Source organism: Ranitomeya variabilis, chromosome 1 (genome assembly GCF_051348905.1).
Source record: "Ranitomeya variabilis isolate aRanVar5 chromosome 1, aRanVar5.hap1, whole genome shotgun sequence".
In the NCBI taxonomy this organism is placed as follows: Eukaryota; Metazoa; Chordata; class Amphibia; order Anura; family Dendrobatidae; genus Ranitomeya; species Ranitomeya variabilis.
Genome location: NC_135232.1, coordinates 494,527,490 through 494,554,570, shown reverse-complemented (window position 1 = coordinate 494,554,570; position 27,081 = coordinate 494,527,490). Strand labels below are relative to the sequence as shown.

Here is a 27,081-nt window from a genome sequence, read left to right as displayed (position 1 = left end):
CCCGCATGGTCGCAACCTTTGTGACCGTGGTTGTTATGCCTCTGCTAATGTTGATGCACTCTTCTGTCTTTTAGTGACTGTTTCAGCTAAAGTAGAAAGACTGCAAAAAGGGCTTTTTGTTCTTTTATGAGATTTTAGGGATGTCACTGCTTGGACATCCCCTTCTCAGTTACCATATTTCCCTATAAAAAATAAAAGCAGCCTATACTCCCTTTTGGATCTGTTGCTGTTCCTGCAATGTTGGTGCCTGGTGTCCCAGAACTCGTGTGACATTGGGTGCAGGGCTCACATGGCATAACAATCTGCGGTCCTTTCACTTCCTTTATAGGAAACTGCTGCTGCTGCTGCTCTCTCACTTCCTCCAGATGTCAGTTATGTCAGAAGGAAGTGAGAGTGAAGTAGCGGCTCCTGTGGCGTAATAATGTCACAGGAGCTCCGGAAGATCAGGTGCCAGCATTGCAGGAATGGCACAGCAATGTAGGCAGTTGTAATGTTATACTGGGAATATTGCAGCTCAGAAGGGGGTTGCCCGAGTAGTGGATAAATGTAAAGTTTGTAATTGGTTCCTCGAGTGTTCTTTAAGTGTAGGGTATCTGATCACTGGTGACCTCCTGTGCAACAAGGGGCCCCCTTCAGGCACTTAAGGAAGCTGCGTCCTATGCTTGCTATAGGTGTGCCTCTGATTTTAGATAATTTTTTTCAGCTGTGGCCGATTTATGATACTTCGTCTCCATAGTCTCAATAGAGCAAGGGAAGGTAATTATAGTGTTGCTGCCACTATAGCCTTGTTTTAGTAAATTGATCTTTTACTGAAAGTTGTTTGTTCGCTCAGCATATAGTGCATGATAATTAGTTCTTCCTGTGCCTTTCAGTTGTACTGTTAATGTGCATGCGTCGAAGCTCTGGTTAAGTGTGTTTTTACTTCAAAACAGGAAGGTGTATGACATTTGTCATCACATCAATTGACCATTTTAAGGAGGATGTGGTGACTGCGGAATGCTGTATTTTTGTGGTTTCTGAACTATTTTGTAGATTCTTACATGCTTGTTATGCTCAGGAGTTATTACTGCATACATACTTTATATGTCCACCTTATTATGGTTACCTGGAATACAGTCCAAAATTAAGATTTTTGCAGTGAGTTTTATCAGGAATCTTCTAAATACACTTATCAAATAAATCATTAAATGAACAAATACAAACTTTACTTTGTATTTCTCCTTAGCTGTGATAAAGAAAATGCACTCTTTGTGCTGCCTATCTAAAGCTATTTTTTCTGTTTCACCATTCTTACTCTGACATATATCACATTGGCTACTTTAAGCAGGTTTTATTAAAAAAATGTATCTTTTTAATTTTGGCTTTTCTGCTTTGGGTTACATAGCACGCAAAGAGTACTGTATAGTGAATAGAAGAATGAACAATGCTAATGCCTTTATTGGACCCAGCTATCGCAGTACCTTAAAGTAGAGCTGCTGGGTCTATGCAGACATAGATCAGATCTGCCAGTGACTTGTGGCACATCAGGGAGATAGTTTTCCTTGTATCTGCCTCAGGTACAGTGAGAAACTGATCAATATGAAAATTAGGAATGTCTCAAAGAGGTGTACTAGCAAATGCAGCTGTGTGGGCACATCAAAGATATATGAATGACTGCGATCTATCAGTACTTGCGCCAATATCTTTGTAATGTCGTGTCTTATATAACCCATGTTAATACTCATTAGGCTGTGCACAGGCGCATTACTTGTCACGGATGGATGACACCCAACCATCCATGCCTCTGCGCCTGCGCTGGCCGAACATTGCTACATGGCACCCGTGCAGGCACTTCTGCATTTTTTGCCAGACCTGTTATGCATTTCCTGGACAGGCTATGCGTTCCACCGTGGATTTCTTATTCTGTTTCCAGTGCTCACGTGTACATTAACAACGGCCATTTCTATCTATGATTCTGCCAACCGTCCTGCATGGCTGGAACAAATCCAGGTAATTAATATATTTATATATTATATCCGTTATACCATTACCCCTGATGAAGCCAAATTCCGGAGTGGCGATACTCGTGGAGTCTCCGCATCCTTGTCTGTATATCCTTACAGGTTACCATTTAGCTTCAATATTTTTTCTCTTATGAGTAAGTTTTTCTGTCTTATTCAGACTTTATGTACAGATTATTTGTTTTTGACTCTTGAGCCAACAGTATATGCCTTTTCATATCATCATTATATGGGTTTTTATGGCTGCTATTTGTAGTTGTATCTGGTGTTTCTGATGTTGTGCACAATAGATGTCCAATTATATTGCACATACACTTTATCTGATCTCTTTTCGGTTGCATAAGATATAGATCTCCTGGGCATTTCATTTATCTATTTATATTTTGGTATATATTATTCCATTTAGGCTATTTTAGGACATTTTTCCTTACACAACTATAGCTTATTCCCCTCAGTAGCATACTGTTTGTGCTAATACGTAGGTATTTATTTGGTTGCTTACTTTAACATCTTTCAGACTCCAAGAATTAGACCCAACACTATAGTGTTGTGGTCCTATATATTTTTTGTCATAGCCATCTATACTTCTTAATTTGTTTTTGTTGTCTGTCAAATTATTTATATTTATTTTTTTGGTGATCCTTGCCCTTACATACACTTTGTACTTTTTTGGGTATGTGATAGGTAGATCCAGACTTAATTTTGGTGGTGCCCTCTTTTTCCCCCACTCTCCATGCCTGCCAAACTACAATCAACATGAATCAGAGCCCATTTCCGTCACTTGTAGCTGGTATATTTTACTCTGAAGTGCTGCATCATTTCAGAAATTAATAACATTTAAAAGCTCTCCCGGGACCATGCTGCTTGGGTTACTAGTTGAAAAGGTGGGACAGGTCTCTCCCTAAGGGTATGTGCACACGATGCAGATTTAGTGCAGAATTGGTGCAGAACTGCAGCAGATTTTTCTGCTGCAGAAACGCTGCAGAACTGCACTGTGATTTACAGTACAATGTAAATCAATGGGAAAAAAAAAAAGCTGTGCACATGGTGCAGAAAAATCTGCGCAGAAACGCTGCAGATTTCAAAGAAGTGCACGTCGCTTCTTTTGTGCAGTTCTGCAGCGTTTCTGCTGCAGATTTTTCTGCACCATGTGCACAGCTTTTTTTTTTCCCATTGATTTACATTGTACTGCACAGAAACTGCATAGAAACTGCACAGAAACTGCACAGAAACTGCACAGAAACTGCACAGAAACTGCACAGAAACTGCACAGAAACTGCACAGAAACTGCACAGAAACTGCACAGAAACTGCATAGAATCTGCGCAGAAACTGCATAGAATCTGCATAGAATCTGCATAGAAACTGCACAGAAACTGCATAGAATCTGCGCAGAAACTGCATAGAAACTGCATAGAAACTGCATAGAAACTGCACAGAAACTGCATCAAATCTGCAGATGCAGATTTAGTGCAGAAAATTCTGCACCACATTTCCTACGTGTGCACATAGCCTAAATGTTTTTTATAAGGAGAGGGGTGGGGAGAAGCTGCCAAGAATCGATTTCTTGGACTAGTCACCCTAGCGGCATGGCATGGCTGCCAGCCAGCTTTTAACTGCATGTTCTTTCTCAAACACCACAGCTTGTGTGGAAAGCTAACCTTACTGAAGTTATGGAGCTAGTGTCCGATTCATGCAGACTGTGTACAGTAATGAATCAGAGGTCATGGTAAGTTAAACTACAGGCATTGCAGGATGGTGCCATTACACTGATTAAAATTGTACCTGGGTTGATGAAAACCGTCTTGTGCTCATGCTCCAGGCCCGTGGGTGAGGCTTTTTTTTTGTGCTCTGGCTTCATCATAATCATTCTGGGTTCTCTCTTGGTTCTCCTCCTATCTCTCTGACCGATCCTTCACTGTATGTTTTGCTGGTTCCTCCTCCTCTCCCCTTCCCCTTACTGTTGGGGTTCCTCAAGGATCAGACCTAGGCCCCCTCCTCTTCTCTTTGTATACTGCCCCTATTGGACAAACAATCAGTAGATTTGGTTTCCAGTACCATCTCTATGCTGACGACACCCAATTATACACCTCTTCTCCTGCTTTCACGCCGACCTTCTTAGAAAACACCAGTGATTGTCTTACCGCTGTCTCTAACATCATGTCCTCCCTCTATCTGAAACTGAACCTGTCAAAAACTGAACTCCTCGTGTTCTCTCCCTCTACTAACCTACCTTTGCCTGACATTGCCATCTCCGTGTGCGGTTCCACCATTACTCCCAAGCAACATGCCCGCTGCCTTGGGGTCATCCTTGATTCCGAGCTTTCATTCACCCCCCACATCCGATCACTGGCTCGCTCTTCTTATCTGCATCTCAAAAATATTTCTAGAATTCGCCCTTTTCTTACTTTCGACTCTGCAAAAACTCTTAAGGCCCCGTCTCACACAGCGACGCTGCAGCGATACAGACAACGATGCTGATCGCTGCAGCGTCGCTGTTTTGTCGCTGTGTGGTCGCTGGGGAGCTGTCACACAGACAGCTCTCTCCAGCGACCAACGATCAGGGGAACGACTTCGGCATCGTTGAAACTGTCTTCAACGATGCCGAAGTCCCCCTGCAGCACCCGGGTAACCAGGGTAAACATCGGGTTACTAAGCGCAGGGCCGCGCTTAGTAACCCGATGTTTACCCTGGTTACCAGCGTAAATGTAAAAAAAAACAAACAGTACATACTCACCATCTGTTGCCCGTCAGGTCACTTGGCGTCTGCTTCCTGCTCTGACTGCCGCCGTACAGTGAGAGCAGAGCGCAGCGGTGACATCACTGCTGTGCTCTCACTTTACGGCGGCAGTCAGAGCAGGAAGCAGACGCCAAGGGGCCTGACGGGCAACAGATGGTGAGTATGTACTGTTTTTTTTTTTTTTTACATTTACGCTGGTAACCAGGGTAAACATCGGGTTACTAAGCGCGGCCCTGCGCTTAGTAACCCGATGTTTACCCTGGTTACCAGTGAAGACATCGCTGGATCGGTGTCACACACACCGATTCAGCGATGTCAGCGGGACCTCAACGACCAAAAAAAGGTCCAGGCCATTCCGACACGACCAGCGATCTCGCAGCAGGGGCCTGATGGCTGGTACGTGTCACACATAGCGAGATCGCTACTGAGGTCGCTGTTGCGTCACAAAACTTGTGACTCAGCAGCGATCTCGCTAGCGATCTCGCTATGTGAGACGGGGCCTTTACTGTCTCACTTATTCATTCTCGTCTGGACTATTGTAACTCTCTACTAATCGGCCTCCCTCTTACCAAACTCTCCCCTCTCCAATCTGTCCTGAATGCTGCTGCCAGGATCATATTCTTCACCAACCGTTACACCGATGCCTCTACCTTGTGCCAGTCATTACACTGGCTACCCATCCACTCCAGAATCCAGTACAAAACTACTACCCTCATCCACAAAGCACTCCATGGCTCAGCACCACCCTACATCTCCTCTCTGGTCTCAGTCTACCACCCTACCCGTGCCCTCCGCTCCGCTAATGACCTCAGGTTAGCATCCCCAATAATCAGAACCTCCCACTCCCGTCTCCAAGACTTTACACGTGCTGCGCCGATTCTTTGGAATGCACTACCTAGGTTAATACGATTAATCCCCAATCCCCACAGTTTTAAGCGTGCCCTAAAAACTCATTTGTTCAGACTGGCCTACCGCCTCAATGCATTAACCTAACTATCCCTGTGTGGCCTAATAATAATAAAAAAAAAAAAAAAAACATAATCAGGTTCCTCGCATCATGTTCTCATACACTTTATGCAGTCAATAGCCCTCTGTGTCTGTACTGCTACACACTTAGGCTGTTAACTGGTTCATGCAGCTTTACATGAACACCCGAGCCTTACACTATGGCTGGTCCAAATAACTAAAGCAACTGTTACCATCCACCTCTCGTGTCTCCCCTTTTCCTTATAGTTTGTAAGCTTGCGAGAAGGGCCCTCATTCCTCCTGGTATCTGTTTTGAACTGTGATTTCTGTTATGCTGTAATGTCTACTGTCTGTACAAGTCCCCTCTATAAGTTGTAAAGCGCTGTGGAATATGTTGGCGCTATATAAATAAAATCATTATTATTATTATAAAGGGAACTTGTCAACCCCCCCCCCCCCCCAGGGCAATAAAAGAGCCACCTTCAGCAGCACCAAGGCTGCATTCTGTTTGATGAGCTGAGCTCCCACACGCAGTTCAGGTCAGCTCATCAGAAGCTGCCGAGGGAGGAAAGAGGAGGGAGATGGGGCAGGCGCAGGGCATGTAACAGCAACACAGGAGGCGGCGCACAGACCCAAGAGCTGGATGATGGACGGCTGGGAGGCAGCTGAAACGGGGAGACACCATACCTCTAGGACTCAATACAGGTATGGGGCACAATTTATAAAAGTCAATATTTCAGTGTTACTACGGACCAGAAACGTAAGAGCCACCTTCACAGAATGCAGCCTTAGTGCTGCTGAAGGTGGCTCTTTTACTTAAGAACGCCCTAGGGGGTGGTGACAAGTTCCCTTTAAGTGGCAGGTCGCTAAACCTTCAGTGACCTGCCACCTGTTTTACATACTGCACCTGTGCGTAATATTCTGGTCTTCAGAAAAAAATATTTAGCTTCAACAAATGGCAGCGCATGCATCTATCAGCAAGTGATGCTTTCAATCTGTGCATTCGTCGCCCACTGTGTTTCGAGGACCAGACAGGTTTGCTTTAAAGAAGCACTCCTATCGAAGTTTTTATCCCCTTAAAATATTGCGGTCATCATATTATATAGCACTGTATACTTAAAATTGCTCATTTTGCATTTCTACCAGCTAATTCTTCTCTTTTCTCTGTTCTATGTAGAAACCGGAAATCTCTTTTCCATGCATTTATCATCCCCCTCTTCAGCTCCTGACACTGCTGCTCCCCTCCACCCCCCATCCCCTTGAGGGACTTTTGCACTGACTCATGACTCATACAGGAAAATAGACCTCCTGTTTTTACATAAAGCTTAGAAGGATTCAGCTAGTCAGTTTTTAGTCATGTGATTAAAAAAAATTAGCTGAGTAGAAGGGAAATATAAGCAATTGTTAGTATGCAGCGTCATATAATATGATATGATGATTGCAATATATTAGGAGAAAAATTTGGATGAGAGTGCTTCTTAAACTAAAAGTTAAGACTGTGGAAAAGGTATGTTGTCAGTTTTACATTCAATGGAATCTGTCGGGATCTACCATCCTAAGTCGTTTATATGGGCATGTAGGTAATTGTAAGTTAAATAAATTGATCTCCCTGAGAATCTGTCTTCGAATCATATTTTAAATTAAAGGGGGTGTTAAAATTGTGTAACTAACACAGAACAGTAGATGTGAACTTTGTCTCCTTACAAACACATTTGCTGCAGCTGTCACAGCTCTGAACAATATTGCAGCCCTGTCTGCCTGTGAGGTGGAAGCTGAGAGTGACCTACAGATGTGTCAGGTATAATCACACACAGCTCTGCAGTGAGATCAGGAGAGCGGCCATTACACCTCACACTGGTAACTCCCCTTTTATTTATAATAAGATGGAGGCAGATTCTCATGCAGATCAGTGTCTGGCCCATAACCTGGAACAGCTCATTTACATATAATAAAACATGGATTTCTCTGGAATCAGATCTCAGATTTGAAGGTATCATTTTATTCAACTATCTATAACCATACATGCTAGTATGTGAGCAGAAAATGTATAATTTTTTTTAGAACAATTTTTGTTTTTGCATACTATATTTTTTTCAGATACTACATACTTTATAAAAAAAAATTCTCATTGAGATATAGAGGTCTACCTTTATCTCATCCAGTCCACAGCAATAGCCTTCCTCCCCATAAAGCGGATCTCTCTGAAAAGGATCAGTGACCGACCGCTCTCAAAGTGATCAGGATCGTCGTGGGACATTATGGATTATCTTCTCTGCGGACAGGTGAGGAATATTGTGGTTTATTTTATTTTTGGTGCAGGAGACATTGGCGTCGGTGGATTAGGTGTTCAGTAATTATGGTTTGATTAAGATTAATTAAAGGAGTCTGTGTCATTATTTCAAATAAAGGATTTTATTCTGGGTGTCTGTGTTTTTATACAATATCACTATGAGGTTAATAATGGATAGGTGTCTTATAGACGCCTCTCCATTAATAACCTGTGGGCTTGATGTCACCTGACAATACAAAGGTGACATCAGCCCCACAAATATGAACTTCACTTGCCAACGCTACAGAGCAAGTGGGAAGAGCGAGCCTAAGCGCCAGATTTGGTGCATGTTATAGATGCCTTTTCTGGGGCGGCTGAGAGCTGATGTTTTTAGTCTAGGAGGGACCAATATCCATGGCCCCTTTCTAGGCTATTAATATCAGCCCGCATCTGTCTACCTAGCCTTTGCCGGTTAAATTTTAAAGGGGGACCCTATGTCAATTCTGTTCTGGGGTCCCCCTGTAAACTAACCAGTAAAAGCTAAGCAAACAAATGTGAGCTGATATTAATAGCCTGAGAACCTTTATGGCTATTGTCTCCTTCCCTTAACATTTACATCAGCCTTCACCTTTCCCTCTGCTAGTTATTAAAATTACGCGGGAGCCCACACATTTTTTGTTTCTTTAAAATTAACAATTACTGTCTGGTTACAGCCTGTGTACGTTCGTTCTGTTAACGCTCCTACATAGGTTGGTGACAATGTGTGTGTTTCTTCGTGTTTGTGTTTACTTACCGTCTTGGTAATGAGCGTCTCGGGCTGACACCTTTTCATTACTCAGCCTAGAGCTAGGTGTTATTGACAGCTGACACCAAGCCCTTATCCCATTACCCTGATGCCACTGCATCAGCATGAAATGTTATGTTGAGCCAAGAAATTACATGACAAAACTTTTTTATAAATATGTTTATTTAGCTCAAAGTCTTCATTGCTGTACAAAAACGCATACAAAAAACGCAGCAAAAACATGCATTTTTGCCGCAGCGTTTTTCCTGCCAAGAGATGCGGAAACCTTGCAGAAATTTCTGCAAGCAAATACTCAATGAGCGCACATAGCCTGGGGCAACACTTTTGTTAGATGTGTCACCTGATGAGAAACTGAACCCAAGATGTCCAGCTTCTCTGACCACCATCAATAAGGTGGCATTGAATTTCCTTGCAATACCACCACTTAAAATCAATGGGCTGTCTGTGTAATTCCAAGGGCAAGATGCTTCAACAGCCAGAGACACTATTTGCATTTTCTCTCTGCTCTGGCGAAGAGGATTCCCCCACCTATGAACTCAGAATTCCTGTTAGGATTTTACATTTAGTTAATACATTAGTAATTTTAATTGTTACTAATGCTTCTTGACACAACTTTGTTACATTTTGGCTGCCCAGATATCGAACTACGGTGACCACAGGCTGTTTATTAGTTCCATATAACATTTAAAACCACAGCCTGCTCTTTTAGTTTCACTTGCTGTTTTTTTCCTTGTTGAATACTGCTGTTAGTGGTGTTATGTGTGAGTGAGGTCTACAAGAACTTTAAAACCGTATTATATTGATTATCTCTACAAGGGTGTACACATAGTGGGGATTATGCGACTATGGAAAGAGGTTATGGTCCTGATTCATCAAGTCTCTTAGTACTGTAGTATGTAGTACTGTGAGTATGCTGGTGTAAGATGAATGTGGCACATGTTTTAGCTGCCCTGGCCCACTGCAGAAAATGTCCTGCAGTCAGGTTCTGCAGTATGTTTCTTTTGTGATTTATAACATAATTAATTGTGGCATAAATTTATGATTAATTTTAAGGCTGTGTGCACACGTTGCTGATTTTTTTCCCGATAAAAACGCTATAAAACCGCAAAAAACAGCATACAATATGCATCCCATCATTTAGAATGAATTCTGCATGTTTTGTGCACATGATACGGTTTTTTTTCCACGAAAAAAATGCATCGCGGTAAAAAAAGGAGCATGTTCATTAATTTTGCTTTTTTTTTTGCCGATTTCCCACTATAAAATGCATTGGGAAATGTCCGGGAAAAAAAAACACCAAAAACGCGCAAAAAACGCATGCAGATTTCTTGCAGAAAATTTCAGGTTTTTCTCAGGAATTTTCTGCAAGAATTCCTGAACGTGTGCACATAGCCTAAGGATTCTCGGCTATTCACCCAACCCACTAAGCTCATACCACTTTTTAAAAAGTTGGGGTAGCTGGCATGGATTGACTTAAAAACATCAAAAGTTACAGGATTTGTAACATTTCAAACAGCTTAAAGGTTATCTGTCAGTAGGATCAACCATCCTAAGCTATCTATATGGGCTTGTAGGTTATAGAAAGTTCTGTAAGATATCTTGATAACTGTAAAGGTACCTTCACACTAAACGACTTTGCAGCGATAACGACAGCGATCCGTGACGTTGCAGCGTCCTGGATAGCGATATCGTTGTGTTTGACACGCAGCAGCGATCTGGATCCTGCTGTGATATCGCTGGTCGTTGCTGAAAGTTCAGAACTTTATTTGGTCATCAGATCGGCGTGTATCGTCGTGTTTGACAGCAAAAGCAACGATGCCAGCAATGTTTTACAGTGGTAACCAGGGTAAATATCGGGTTACTAAGCACAGGGCCGCGCTTAGTAACCCGATATTTACCCTGGTTACCATTGTAAAAGTAAAAAAAAAAACAGTACATACTCACCCTTAGATGTCTGTCACGTCCCCCGGCGTCCGTGCTGCTGCTCAGAGCTTCCTGCACTGAATGTGTCAGTGCCGGCCGGAAAGCAAAGCACAGCGGTGACGTCACCGCTGTGCCCTGCTACTGCCGGCGCTTACACAGTGCAGGGAAGCGGACGCCGGGGGACGCGAATGTAAGTATGTAGTGTTTGTTTTTTCACATTTTACACTGGTAACCAGGGTAAACATCGGGTTACTAAGCGCGGCCCTGCGCATAGCAACCTGATGTTTACCCTGGTTACCCGGGAACTTCGGCATAGTTGGTCGCTGCAGAGCTGTCTGTGTGACAGCTCTCCAGCGACCACACAGCGACGCTGCAGCGATCAGCATCGTTTTCGATATCGCTGCAGCGTCGCTTAGTGTGAAGGTACCTTAAGCCTATGTCTTATTCTAGAGAAATCAACATTTTTCTTAAATGTAAATGATCTGCTAAGATCTATGAGATGGATACTGATCTCCCTGATAATCTACCAGAGTTTATTACATATGAAAGGGGGAGTTACCAGTATGAGACATGTAGATCAGAAGAGCGGACTGTCAGCCGTTAATGTCTCGCACTGGTAAAACCCTCTTTTATTTAATATAAGCTCTGGAGGCAGATTCTCTGGGAGATCCATGTCCGGCCCATAGTCCTGAACAGTTAATTTATATAATGTAGATTTCTCTGCAATGAGACATCCAATTGCGGATATTAAGGTATCATTTTATTTAATTTTATATAAACTACAAGCCCATATAGACGGCGGAGGAAGATTGATCCTACTTACAGATATCCTTTAATGCCAGAATTCTATGGAAAACCTTGGGTCTATCTTTCTAACAAACTTAAAGAAAAGTGGCATCTTTACAGTTTTTTTGGATTGGACGAGAATCATGATATTTCAAAAGAAAGGTCAAAACTTCCTTGTGTATTCACATGTGTATGTTTTTAAATAAAATAAGAGGCATGTGATGTGACCATTTCCAGTTTTTCATGCTTTTTTCCTGGTGTTTCCATATCGCTTCCTTGCTTTAACTATGTTTGCCATTTCTTATTTCTAGAGTGGGTGTGGCTTATATAGCTATTACGGTTAACCATGAGAACACTGTGCAAAGCGTCATTCAAGAAGTTCTGCCTCAGCTTGGACGTTTGGTAATTTTTATATACTTACTTTGTGTATCACAAAATGTTTCTCCCTTTTTTGAAGGGGTGTTCATTGTTTATTTGAAGCATCAACTCAACAACCTTTTTAATATACTACTCAAAAAAAAAAATAATATAAAGGTAGCACTTGCATCACACAGTGGTTCTAGAAGAACGAAACTTTCACATTGAAAACCTTTAGTGATATAAATTGTGTATTTAATTGATTAAAAAATCATGTAGCAACAGTCAATTAAAACCAAAATGATCATTAGAGGGCTGAATTTCAAATTGCTCATAAAGTTAAAGGGGTTGTACGAAGTTTGCAAAGCCATAGAATAGGTGATCATTTCCCAATCCCTGGGGGGTCCAGCTTCTGGGCCCTCACAAATTATGTCAGATGTGCTCAGTTTGAGCCTGCAATTATGTCAAGAAAACTGCTTGTAAATGCCAATCAAACTGCACAATGCTGGGCTGTAAGCACAATTTCCCCTAGAGGACTTCAGTCCCTAATGTCACCCTCAATCCTTCTGACAGTTTGGGCAGAAACATGTACACCAGTTACCTGCTGGTGTAGGCTTCTTGCAGTGCTCCTCCTGTTCCTTCACGTACAAAGAAGCAGATCCTAGTCCTATTGAGGGAATGATTCCCTTTAAGACCAACTATGGCTATCCTCAATGACCCATGTCCAGTTACCTGCTCAATGCTCTTGAGACTGCACCGACGGACAAAGCAAATCCTTCTGTGATAGCACGTGTGGATGTGCCATTCTGGAGGAGCTGGACATCCTGTGCAACCTAAATGGGCTGGAGAGAACTACTCATGCTACAAAGACACTAGCAAATCATAAGACTAAAGAAGAATCCATCAGTAAGGATAAATATGGAAGAATTGTCTCTCCACCACCTGCAGAACTATTATTCCCTTTCAATGGATGTCTTGCCGTTACCTCCCCGTTTTAACTGTTGTCACTTTCATTTGTGCCATGGCAAGATACATTTATTCACAATTGCTTATGTCTCAGGTTGATAACGCTTATGTTTAATTGAGTTGAGGTTTTATTTTGATGTTCAAGTGTTCTCTTAATTTTTTTGAGCATGCATGTACTGTATAGAGATAGAAATTGGTGACTTAACATTGCTACAAAGTGTAATGTAAAAGTGAAATTACCGTATATACTCGAGTATAAGCCGAGATTTTCAGCCCAAATTTTTGGGCTGAAAGTGCCCCCTCGGCTTATACTCGAGTCACGGTCGGCTGGTGAGGGGGAGAGGGCGCTGATGTATACTTACCTGCTTCCGGGGCTCCTGGCGCTCCCCCTGCCCGTCCCACGGTCTTCGGTGCCGCAGCTCTTCCCCTGTTCAGCGGTCACGTGGGACCGCTCATTAGAGAAATGAATAGGCTGCTCCACCTCCCATAGGGGCGGAGCCGCATAATTCATTTCTCTAATCAGCGGTGACCGCTGACAGAGGAAGAGGCTGCGGCACCGAAGACCAGCTGTCCGGGGGAAGGAGCGGGACGCCGGGAGCAGGTAAGTATTACATATTTACCTTCCCTCGTTCCACCCGCCGGGCGCCGCTCTGTCTTCGCGTCCTCTTGCTCTGACTGTGCAGGTCAGAGGGCGCGATGACGCATATAGTGTGCGCGCCGCCCTCTGCCTGATCAGTCAGTGCGGAGAGATGCCGGGACCGGACGCTGAGGAGCTGCAAACAAGAGAGGTGAGTATGTGTTTTTTTTTTTTTTTATTGCAGCAGCAATGGCACAGATTTATGTGGAGTATCTATGGGGCAACGGTGCAGAGCACTATATATAAGGCACAGCTTTATGTGGAGCATCCATGGGGCAACGGTGCAGAGCATTATATATGGCACAGCTTTATGTGGAGCATCTATGGGGCAACGGTGCAGAGCACTATATATAAGGCACAGCTTTATGTGGAGCATCTATGGGGCAACGGTGCAGAGCACTATATATAAGGCACAGCTTTATGTGGAGCATCTATGGGGCCATAATCAAAGGTCAAAGGTGCAGAGCATTATATATGGCACAGCTATCTATGGGGCCATAATCAAAGGTGCAGAGCATTATATATGGCACAGCTATCTATGGGGCCATAATCAAAGGTGCAGAGCATTATATATGGCACAGCTATCTATGGGGCCATAATCAAAGGTGCAGAGCATTGTATATGGCACAGCTATCTATGGGGTCATAATCAAAGGTGCAGAGCATTGTATATGGCACAGCTTTCTATGGAGCATCTATGGGGCCATAATGAACTGTGCAGAGCATTATATATGGCACAGCTTTATGTGGAGCATCTATGGGGCCATAATGAACAGTGCAGAGCATTATATGTGGCACAGCTTTATATGGAGCATCTATGGGGCCATAATGAACGGTGCAGAGCATTATATGTGGCACAGCTTTATGTCGAGCATCTATGGGGCCATAATGAACGGTATGGAGCATCTATTTTTAATTTTGAAATTCACCGGTAGCTGCTGCCTTTTCCACCATAGGCTTATGCTCGAGTCAATAAGTTTTCCCAGTTTTTTGTGGCAAAATTAGGGGGGTCAGCTTATACTCGGGTCGGCTTATACTCGAGTATATACGGTACATCACTAGTACATGAGATAGTACATTTATTACACACAGGTGTACAGCTGCTTAAAGGGAAGCTGTCAGCAGGATTGTGCACAGTAACCTACAGACAGTCAGGTTGGCGCCGTTATATTGAATGAAATGATACCGTGGTTGGTGAAATCTGTCTCGTGGTTGTTGTTTAATCTTTATTTTCAGTTTTGAGTTAATGATATGCTTGTGCCCCGGGGTGGCCTGTGGGGGGCACCTTCATGTGGTGCTGTGCTTATACTGATGGCTTACGTACTGAATACTATATATTTTTTTTAAAATCAGCTTCAGCAGGCAGACGGCAGTGCCTGCACTGCAGCATGATCTCTATAATGTGCATTTAATTATTTTATTTGCTGATATAAATAAATTCAGAAAGGGGAAAAAAAACTCTCAAAATGGCGCCGGCCGTGCCTGCACAATAGCATCTATCAGCAATCCGATATATCAGTGTTCCCCAACTCCAGTCCTCAAGGCCCACCAACAGATCATGTTTTCAAGAATTCCTTAGTATTGCCCAGTTGATAATTGCATCACCTGTGCAGTACAAAGGAAATCCTGAGAACATGATCTGTTGGTGGGCCTTGAGGACTGGAGTTGGGGAACACAGATCTATCGGATCGCTGATAGATGCTGCTGCACATTCGCCTGGGGCACCATCTTGCTAGTGGGGAAAAAAAACCTGACTCCACTAAGATGGCAGTGCTGGAGCAGTAGCATCTATTGGCGATCCGGTAGATGCTACTGCGCAAGCTCCAGCGGCGCCATCTTGGTGGAGAATTTTAATTTTTTTTTTTTGCTCTAGACAGAATTTTTTTTTTGGAATGTATTTAGACCGGCAAATGAAATAATTAAATACACATTATACATGCGATTATGCTGCAGCGTAGGCACTGCCACCGGACCTGCCTGCTGTCGGTGATTTTTTTTTTCAATATACCATATATAATATTTAGAATGTAAACTAGGAGCAGGTTACTGAGGGATCACTGACCTGTCATAAGCCATCAGTATGAGTACCTAAGCAGAGCACAACATAAAGACCCACACACACACGCACCCCCGGAGCACAAGCATATCATTAACTGAAAACTGAAAATACAGATTAAACAGCAACCACAAGACTGATTTCATCACCCAGGTATCATTTTATTCAGTATAACGGCGCCGACCTGACTCTGTGTGTAGGTTACTGTGCACAATCCTGCTGACAGGTTCCCTTTAACAAGATCGATGCATCCTTAGCTGTCCGTTTCCTAAAATAAAATCTACCTGTGCTAAGAGCAGCTATACATTTTACTGTGCTTTATAATTACCCACAGAAATTAATATAACTTATCAGATAGTGTTTTCGCACACACTTTTTTGTAAAGTTCCTCTACCACTCCACCCCCCCTTTTTTTCTACTTTTCAAAATCGTGGGGGGAAAAGTTTCAAATTTTTCTGCAAAACTTTGTAGACTTTTTTTTTTTATATCCTAAAAGTTGAATAATTCCCTTAATATACAGGTGCACCTCACAAAATTAGAATATCAAAAAGTTCACTTACAGACAGAGTGATCTATTTCAAGTGTTTGTTTCTGTTAATGTTGATGATTATGGCTAACAGCCAATGAAAATGACTTTTGGGTTATCTCAGTAAATTGGAATACTTTATAACACCAGCTTGAAAAATGATTTTAAAATCCGAAATGTTGGCCTACTGAAATCTGTATTCAGTAAATGCACTCAATGCGGCATGGCATGGAGGTGATCAGCCTGTGGCACTGCTGAGGTGTTAGGAAGCCCAAGTTGCTTTGATAGCAGTCTTCAGCTCAGCTGCATTGTTGGGTCTGGTGTCTCATCTTCCTCTTGACAATATCCAATAGATTCTCCATGTGGTTACGGTCAGGCGGTTTTTCTGGCCAATCAATCACAGTGATGCTGTTGTTTTTAAACCAGGTATTGGTACTTTTGGCAGTGTGGATAGATGCCAAGTCCTGCTGGAGAATGAAATTTCCATCTCCAAAAAGCTTGTCAGCAGAGGGAAGTGGAGCGGTCCCCAGACGCAGGGCAGCGGGGTACTCGGTACCGGGTCCCTTGGTCTCGGTTCTAGGGGTGTCACGGTGGCCCGACCCGGTCCGTGGCCCTGCTAAGGGGCGCCCAAATAAAGGTGTAGGTGAGAGTTTGTCAAGTGTTCGTAGTGCCACCTGTGGTATTCGGTCAGGGTGACCGACGCTGCTAGGGGTCCGCTGGGGTGATGGAATGGCAGCTAGTTGGTGTAACTTCCCACAGGTGAAGTATGTCCCCAGGGCTTCCCTTGATGAGTAGATGGTAATGGTGTAGGTCGCAGTAAATGACGAGGACACAGGGTTGCAGTCTCTTTACCTCTTTACTGAAGGCTTCGGCATCTGCAATCCAGAGCACTGCTAACAGGGCTGTCTGAGACCGGCCGGTCCGAAGGCACATCCAGAGTTCCCTTTGCAGGTGGAAATCAGTGCCTACCTACTAGCGCCTGTGTGTTGTAGTACCTCCCTGCTGAGCACCACGGGATAGTCCTCACAACTGTCGTGTTTGTTTCTGTTCTTTCTCTCCGTCCCCCAGATGGTTTGGATAGGACGCACCCGTATGACGGGGTAGGCCTGGAGCTATTTTATAGGGACCCTAGAGACGCCCCTCTCCCACAATTGCCTCCGTTGTCTTCATTAGGTGTAAAGGTGAGACAGCCAACCTAGAGTTAACTGCCCAGCCGTAGTTCAAAGTAATGCGTAGAGTCTATTACTTCCTCGGCGTTCCAGCCGCCGGCTACGCGCCTCAGAAGGATGTTGCCGATCTTGGGGAACGACTCCTCCTGGTTCTATCTCCTTTGTGCTGTGATCTCGTTTCTCACTTCTCCACAATATACTTTGCTTCGTGTCCTTTCTTAAGATGCCGCCGCAATGAAGTGCAGGCGCAGCTCCGTAACGATCTGTCTCGTGCTAGGCCACTGTCAGGATCCCACCCCTGACAGGGACCTCCCTGAGTCTTCCCAAGCAACTCTCTCTCTCACTAGATGTTACCTGGGCAAAACCCAGTCAGCTTCTCCCTAACTTCCTATCCGACTCCCAGTTTTACCAGAGTGTGAGGAGTGGCCTAATACATAGAACCTTTTGCTCCCCCTGGTGGCCGGAGTGTGAAGTGTAGTGTGTGACTGTGATACCTGGTCAGGTGAACGCTTTTAGTGCCATCAGACGTACCATCACTCTCTACTGCAACGACCAGGACTAGCATGAAGTGCTCTAAAATTTCCTGCTAGATGGCTGTGCATTTACTGAACATACATTATAGTAGGCCAACATTTCGGATTTTAAAATCATTTTTCAAGCTGGTGTTATAAAGTATTCTAATTTACTGAGATAATGACTTTTGGGTTTTCATAGGCTATAAGCCATAATCATCAACATTACAGAAATAAATACTTGAAATAGATCACTCGATGCACCTATATTACCTTCATAGTATTACATTTATTATTCAATTTGCGTGTCTAGGATATTGTCAAATTTAGATTTGGACTGAGTAAAGCGAAAACCAAAACACCATCTCAATCTCCAAATACGTTGCAAAAACCTTGAATTTCCTAAACCCAAGATGAATGTATGTCTGACATCAAGAAATCAGCAAAGATCATCATAGTCTATGTTGGTAAAATTGATCAAAATGAACAATTTCACCCAAAACAATTCTCACATTGAGTAAAAGTCAACTTCAAACAATCAATTAATCCAACATTTTCCATGTTTAAATATTTCACTTGCTAGCTCTCAAAGATCTTTTTGAAAGAATGCTCCGAATAAGAACACTCGTCCTCCACCAAATGTGATAAACCAAGTATGGCCAGTTTGAACCATTGTAACAGCCATTGTGGACTAACATGGATATGGCAGTGGCGCTGGAAAGATCATTCATGAGACAGCATGAACACCATCTACATCAGAATTTAGATTTGAACATTTCTTAAGTCTTAACATCTAGAAGGGCTATTTAGCAATCCTTAAAATGGCTTATTTCTTGAAAAAAGCATTAAAACACCTTGACACGTTTCTGACATATCACACGCCTGTAGTCGTAAGCATAGTTTGTCTATTGCCATTGGATAACTAAATGTTTGGCCTGTGGGTTATCTGATTGCTAGGACCCTCGTTTAAGACCACTTAAAAATGTGAATGTACGTTCTTCAAATTGCAGTGCATTTGATCTCCAGTCCCAGGATTGAAGAGGTTTCTAGAGGTCAAATACTGAGCATACATTTGTCATATAATATTGACACTGCAAATGTGTGTCAATAGCCTCCATGTAACCAATCCTGAAACCAATTCCAGTAATTTCTGGCTATTCCACAAAACAGGTGTGTTTTAGTAACACAGTACATGGTTAGACATTCGGGTGTTTTGTGTTTAATAATTGTAATGAACGTAGATCGCGTCATAAAGATTTACAGTGTTACTTTTATAGGTTTAGTATTAGAAGTGCCATAATAGATGCCATGGTTTAATTTACAGAAGGAAAATGTAGAGAATTTCAGATTGATAGAAGTTCTTATGAGCAGCAAACAAGGTAAGAAGCGACATATTATTCTTCAAAGATTTGATGGGCCCTGTTTTTAATGTACATTTCAAAAGACTGATGAACTTTTAGGTCACATTCACGTTGAGTAAATTTGGTCAGTATTTTACATCAGTATGTGTAAGCCAAAACCAGGAGTGGTTGAAAATGCAGAACGTGTTTCTATTATACTTTTCCTCTGACTGCTCTACTCCTGGTTTTGGCTTACACATGAGGATGTCAAATACTGACCAAATACTGACGGTGTGACTGTGGCCTCACAGCCAAAGAGTTCATTTATTATGCAATATTTGATTTTATTTATAAACTTCTGGAAAAACTGCTGGGGTTGGGCCTGAAGCTGACCACACATGATGGAATCCGTTAGCTAGTTACCAAAAATTACCATTTAAAGGGAACCTGTCATTAGATTTTATGCTGCCTGAACCACGAAAAGGATGAATCAGTGTCTGACATCATGACTACAGCCAAGTATGTTTTACCCTGAAACGTTGTTTCAGAGATAAAAGCCAGACTATTGGGAAAGACAAGACTAGTCTATCACGGCTGCTTTAAGTGTTAGTATTATTATGGCTAAATTATGCTGAAGTGATCTCTAAAATAAAGTGTAATATATAAATATTGCCCATATTTAGAAGATGATTATTTCATGCTTTCAGTAGCCTTTAGGCCCTGATACAAGGAATTCTCAACGATCATCTGTTTTAGTAAAGACATCCTATAATCCAGAATAATGAATAGCATAAAAAAACTTCTACAAAACATGGCATTAAAAGGTTTGTCCGGTCCAAATGAATAAGTCTACAGTCACTCTGTGTGGTATGCACATGCACTGTGCACTGCTAGGTTTCGCCATTTTCCGAGTCTGGATTGGAGGGTATGTATGTGTTATACATACTCCCGGCCAGTGGGTGTGGCCTCCCTCCATACAAGTGTATGGAGGGAGGCCGCATCCTCTAGTCGGCCACACCCACTGGACACCTGAGTCACTAGTCAAGAATACAGCGAATCCTCACAGCACACAATTAAGTGCCGCAAAATATGTTGGCGCTGTAGAAATACAAATTATTATAATTTGGTTACCTTTTTTATTTTCATTTATCTTTTAGTTCTGCAGAACAATTATCTTTTTTTTTCTCCGTGTTTCCTTTAGTGCAGAGAATGGTTCTGCCAGCTGAAGAGTTAATTCTTGACAGACTTGAAGACATACGGAAGGTTAGTGATCTTTTCTAATGATAATATCATGACTAAACTATTCGTTAGTAGTGAATTATTCGAAACCAGCAAATTTTCTCTTACAAATCTGGACAATTTCTGTAACTCTTCCCCATTTGTTTTCTCGGTAGACTTCTATCTGGCAAATGAACCAGACCAGATTTTACTTAGAAGAAAACACAAAGCCTGACATTAAAGTCGAACTCTTGCTCACTGGCCTACCAGTGCTCACTGGCCTACCAGTGTTACTTTCTAAGGAGTATAACAATATATTGAAAGACAGCCTGGAAATAAAGGGTGAGCAGAATTCCTTACGGAATGAAATGTACAACTTTCTTGGTCTTTGATTTGGACAGAGGTTATTGATTGCTTCTTAGAGATAATGACTTTAAAGAGCTCTGTTTGTACGTTGGAGTCATCTGATTTTAATGTGATTCTTTCTAAGGCCCATTAATGCAATCTAAGATGAGAAGAAGGCTGGGATTATTAACTGAAAGAGATTTCACTATGCTGACATGTACCATTTGCTTTCAGTGAATAAATAGGAACAATTATTGTATTAGTAAATCTAATATCACCAGAAGAGGAGAGGTTCCATAGGCACGACCCGGACCACCAGCCATGATGCTAATCTGTGACAGTAGAACGGAAGCCTTGAGAAACGCCTCCTGCTAGACTACTAAATCCACTGCTCTTTTGATTAGCTAACCTGCATACTGCATATGCAGGTCATACTGCAACAATGATGGTGAGCCCGGAAGGCTAATCAAAAGAAGAGTCACAGATGTGGTCAGGTAGGAGGTGGCTCTCACAGGTCCCATCTAGTGGCCAGAGAAAACAGTCGCGGCCAATGGTTCGGGTCCTGCAGATCGATTTGCACCGAGGTAGGCTTAATAGAGTATTTTAGACTTTTTGTGTACATTCTTAATTAATATTTTAAAATCCATTTAATTATTCCAGTTATTAACCCTTTAAAAACCAGGGAATTTTTTCTGTTTTGCAGTTTGTTTTTTTTCCTAGTTTTTTTTTCCCCAAGAGCTGTAACTTTTAAATTTTTCCATCAACATATATGTGTGAGGGCTTGTTTTTTGCAGGATGAGCTAGCGCCATTCATTTTGCCATATAATACACTGAAGCTAAGGAAAACAGTTACCAGTGTTATAGTGAAAAAAAAATGCAATTACGCCATTGATTTTTGGGTTTTATTTTGATGGCGTTTTTTGTGCAATAAAGGTGACCTGGAAACATGATTGTCCACATCAGTACCATTGCAGCGATACTAAACAGGCATCGATTATTTATTTTCTGTTTGTGTCCCGATTTCCCGAGACCTGTATCAAATTTATTTTTGTAGTGCTGGAGTTGAGTGAGGGCTTATTGTTTGCATGGTGAGTTTACCAATTTCATATACAAATGATGGTTTGATTACTTATTTTTACTTTTTTTTTTTGTTTTACCCCTTCCTGACATATGACGTACATTTACGTGTCCCTGACTTTGATGGCATTCCTGGCCAGTTGATTGCATCAGCCATCATGTGCCTTTTAACATCCACACGTAGAGCAGTGCTTCACACACGGATGTTTAACCTGTTAAATGCCGCTGTCAATCTGTCAGCCGCATTTAACTCATGCCAGCAAGGGGGGTGCATTATTCCACGTACCTGTCAGCGCCCGAGACGTGATCATGGGGCACCAATGGGTTACCATGAAAGCCGAAGGTCTGCTGAAGACCTCTGTGCTTTAGGGCTCATACTCACTTGCGCGAGACTCGGACGAGTCTTGCACAGCAATACCCGGCCCTGCACCTAGCACAGAGGAGCGGAGCGTGCGGCTGCATGTTTTCCTATGCGGCCGCACGCTCCGATCTGAGTGCCGGCAGCAGCGCCGGGTATTGCTGTGCGAGACTCGTCCGAGTCTCGCGCAAGTGAGTGTGAGGCCTTACACGACGATTCTCCTATGAAAGCCAGCCTGTAGCTGGCGTTCATAGGAGTTCATGATTTTAGCTATACGTAGCAGTGATGTACTGCTATGTATAGTACAAGCAATCATCTGATCACCGCTTCAAGTCCCCTAGTGGGACTAACAGATACAGTAAATAAATAGAGTAAATATATAACAAAATTGTGTAATTGCTCTTTTTTTGCAATTTTAATGGACTTGGATTTATTTTTCCACTTTACAGTGCATCACATGATAAAATGAATGGTGTTATTCAAAAGTCCAACTCGTGCTGCAAAAAAACAAGCCGTCATAGCCCTGGGCGTTAAAATAAAACAGTTAGGACTTTTTGTGGATAAAGGACAGAAAATAATCACCTGGGGTGAAGGGGCGAAGAGAGGAGATAAAAAGTAATTTTTTGTTGTTTTTGTTTTTTACAAGCTCTGCTATTCCAATTTTTTTTTTTTTGTAATTTCCTTTATTTTTAAAGGGGGGAAAGCTTGAACCTGCAATCAACATAATATTGCAGTTTATAGTGAAAATGTTAGTATCCTATGGAGGTCAGCCTACAGCTGATCTTTACAGAAGTGCTGCCGTAACAGCAACAGGGGTCTTCTGCAGTGTCCTTTGGTCCACCCTGAGATCGCATTGTGTAGGGCCAGTGGGATCTCAGGGACTCCCGTTCTTATGGCCCTTGGAACTTCCAGCAGTCATTCTTTTACCATCTATCCTGTGGATGGTGCTGCATTTATTTAGTTACATAACTTTAATATTTAATAGGTATCATTTTGAAATGTCTTGTTTTCTTTATAGAAAATGTGGTTACGGTCATTCCAGCTTATGCTTCCCAAGGTAATGTACCTTTTATAATGTAGCCTTTCCTGTGTGAAATTTCTATAGTTGCCTTGCAACTGCATTGTAAAATGTTGGCTTGTGATAAACTAAAATACAGTGACATGTAACAGTTTGGGGACCACTGGTCAAAATTACTGCTACTCTGAACAGTTAACCTCTTTCTGACCTCGGACGGGATAGTACGTCCGAGGTCAGATCCCCTGCTTTTGATGCAGGGCTCCGGCGGTGAGCCCGCATCAAAGCCGGGACATGTTAGCTGTTTTGAACAGCTGACGTGCCTGCAATAGCGGCGGGTGAAATCGCGATCACCCGCCGCTATTAACTAGTTAAATGCCACTGTCAAACGCTGACAGCGGCATTTAACCGGCGCTTCCGGCCGGGCGGCCAGAAATGAGCGCATCGCCGACCCCAGTCACATGATCGGGGGTCAGCGATGCTTCTGAATAGTAACCATAGAGGTCCTTGAGACCTCTATGGTTACTGATCCCCGGTAGCTGTGAGCGCCACCCTGTGGTCAGCGCTCATAGCACACCTGCATTTCTGCTGCATAGCAGCGATCTGATGATCTCTGCTATGTAGCAGAGCCGATCGTGTTGTGCCAGCTTCTAGCCTCCTATGAAGGCTATTGAAGCATGGCAAAAGTAAAAAAAAAAATGTGAAAAAATAAAAAAAATATAAAAGTTTAAATCACCCCCCCCCCTTTCGCCCCATTCAAAAAAAATCAATAAAAAAAAATCAAACCTACACATATTTGGTATCGCCGCGTTCAGAATCGCCTGATCTATCAATAAAAAAAAAGCATTAACCTGATCGCTAAACGGCGTAGCGATAAAAAAATTTGAACCGCCAGAATTACTTATTTTTGGTCGCCGCGACATTGCATTAAAATATAATAACGGGCGATCAAAAGAACATATCTGTACCAAAATGGTATCATTAAAAACGCCAGCTCGGCACGCAAAAAATAAGCCGTCAACCGACCCCAGATCATGAAAAATGGAGACGCTACGAGTATCGGAAATGTGGGACAGTGTTTTGCAGCAGTGCAAATGAATATGTCTTGCTCTGTATGACATTGGTATTTTATGAGTCTCCTAGTTTTGTTTTTTATGTATGTTTAAATAAAGTATATATGCAATTTTTATACATCTGCCTATGCCTCTTTTTCACCTGCAATTGGTGTGGTGTTTGTGTATTTACGAGTATCGGAAAATGGCACAATTTTTTTTTTTTTTTTTTTTTAGCAAAGTTTGGAATTTTTTTCCACCACTTAGATAAAAAAATAACCTAGACACGTTAGGTGTCTATGAACTCGTACTGACCTGGAGAATCATAATGGCAGGTCAGTTTTAGCATTTAGTGAACCTAGCAAAAAAGCCAAGCAAAAAACAAGTGTGGGATTGCACTTTTTTTGCAATTTCACCGCACTTGGAATTTTTTCCTTGATTTCTAGTACACGACATGGTAAAACCAATGATGTCGTTCAAAAGTACAACTCATCCCGCAAAAAATAAGCCCCCACATGGCCAAATTAACGGAAAATTAAAAACGTTATGGCTCTGGGAAGGAGAGGAGCGAAAAACGAACACGGAAAAATGGAAAATCCCAAGGTCATGAAGGGGTTAAGCAGGTTGAAGATGAAATGATCTCTAAAATGCCTAAAGTTAAAGATGACACATTGCCCTTGTATTTTATGTGTATATATATATATATATATATATATATTTCCTTTTTTCCTTTTTTAAAATGTGAAAGATGAAAATATATATATTTTTTGCCTAAAATACAAAGGCAATGTGTCACCTTTAATTAGGCCTTTTAGAGATCATTTCACAATAATAGACTTTTTGACCAGTGGTGCCCAAACTTTTACATGCCGCTCTGTTTTGTCATATGTCCTTGCTTTGTGTCTGAATATACATGTATAAAATCACATGGTGCAGTCTTATATCAAACAAATATCAAAGTCTTATATCAAAGAAACAAAGGCTAAAAAGCTGCCAAATAATTTTCAGTGGAAGACCAAAATCTTTATGAAACGTATATAATGCTTTGATCATATGTCACGCAGCAAAAGGTAACCTAGCAGCAGAGAACATAAGCTGCACTTAAATAATGCTAAGTATTTCTCAGTTAGATATTGGAGTGTTGCTTATCACGTACACAATTCTACATGGTCTTAGCTGGAAATAAGCAGGTTACATTTACCAATACTGTCCTTTTCTGCTAGGATGACCCCCATTCCAACATGGGGATACTCTAAATTCATTGTTCAGCCTGCACAGCTTCTGTCTCCCAGGTATGGTGCGGGTTCAGAGCCCGAGCCTGCTCTGGACATGGGAACCTGACATTTGATGTATCTGCTGTATGTCACATGTCAGGAAAGGGTTAATGAGAAAAGTCAGATGCTGTACAAATATTATGTATTATGTAAACATACTACCCAAGCCCATTTTCCTCATAAGGGGAGCGGGCAACACTTAATAGAAAACCATTCTGATCATTCGGTTAATACACCGCATAACGGTCAAGAAGTGATTACAGATATAAAATAATTTTTACTAAAATTATTTCAATTAAAATTAATTATGAATTTTAATTGAAATGAAGTTTATTAAAAAATGATTTTATATTTGTAATCACTTCTTGATCGTTATGCGGTGTATTAACCGAATGATCATTATGGTTTGCTGTACAAATATTTGTACATTTTTTTGAATGCTATTTTATATATTTTTTCCAGGTGCTGTTGTGTTGCAGATTTCCTGTTTTTCTGAAGCGGAGCGAATATTTATGCTAGCAAAAGACACTACTGTTAACAACAAGCAGCTAACGGCTACTATAATCCCACATATCATGGTATGAGTCTCTACGTTAGATAAGGACAATGCTCGTTTCTTTCTGACTTCTGTTAGTTATTTCCAAAGATTGGAAATTACAGTTAGCTTTTGCAAACCTTAGTAAGCTTAGCTTGTCATCTTAATGGCTATTATGTAAACAAATTACTTTTATGGGGAAGTGTTAAACCAGGCTAAGGTACTGTAGCTCTAGTCCCAATAGTGGCCACTTTCACTGAAGCATAAAGGTGTTCCCCAGTAGCTGCCAATATCAATGAGACTATAAGGCAAGTTCCTAAACTTACATAGCTGTCAGACAAATGCTCTTTTGGACGAAGCAATCTCGCCATTCTCCCGTGTACACGTGAACGCACGGATCAGCAGAGCATTCCGGGTATTTCGATCTTCTAGTGTATATAGTGTATTGCTGGGCTGTATCTCTGTAAATAGGCTGTTCTGAAAAATGTTTCCTGTGAAGAGGAGCATGTAAACCTATGTCGTGGTAAGGCGTTCTATGCAGAGTAAAATTAAGGACATCCCTTTAGAGAATGGTAAAAAAAAAAGCAAGGGAAAATTGGGAACATACTGACCCAACTATTAACCGATAAGGAAACATTACTATCACTTGTTTTTGCTGGAGTAAAAGGTAAATCTTCTTTACCGAGCATGAATGCTAACATAAAGACTAGCAATGATGCCTTTAGTCCTTGTACCTGCCTTTTACTTTCTGTCCTTCAGTGTGAATTAATAATATACATGTATATATTTCAGATAGGATTTCTTGTCATTTACAAAAGGCTCCTGTATTATCACTTTCACTTTGTGTATGTCGTTTTTTCTACTCTACTTCCTTGGTGTTGTAGATTTGATCTTGATAGATGTTATCTGACTTTAGTAAGACAGAGGGTAAGCAGCAGTGTTATTCAAGTTATTGAATTATTGCAGATTTCTTAGCAGCTAAGTTTTATTGAAACTTTTCTCTTTGCCCTTCATGCCTGCTCAAAACTAATATCCAAGAGATCCATTATCCAGCATTTGGTACAGGCTTTCACCTTCTTTTGACATTCATTCTTCTTTACATTCAGAGCATATACTGAATGGGGCTGACACAGCTTGATCATCAGGTAGTGAACACC

At 41.8% G+C, this 27,081-nt stretch overlaps 1 protein-coding gene across 1 annotated transcript in view; it reads left to right on the top strand.

Annotated features, from left to right (window-relative positions):
• Nucleotides 1–27,081, top strand: part of DGKQ (diacylglycerol kinase theta) — a 169,944-nt gene that overhangs the window by 109,438 nt on the left and 33,425 nt on the right. Inside the window, exons 10-15 of the mRNA XM_077251980.1 lie at nucleotides 11,800–11,890; nucleotides 19,035–19,089; nucleotides 20,252–20,313; nucleotides 20,445–20,610; nucleotides 23,067–23,105; nucleotides 25,852–25,967. Coding sequence (XP_077108095.1) covers nucleotides 11,800–11,890; nucleotides 19,035–19,089; nucleotides 20,252–20,313; nucleotides 20,445–20,610; nucleotides 23,067–23,105; nucleotides 25,852–25,967 — 529 coding nt within the window. The remainder of the gene's footprint in view (nucleotides 1–11,799; nucleotides 11,891–19,034; nucleotides 19,090–20,251; nucleotides 20,314–20,444; nucleotides 20,611–23,066; nucleotides 23,106–25,851; nucleotides 25,968–27,081) is intronic.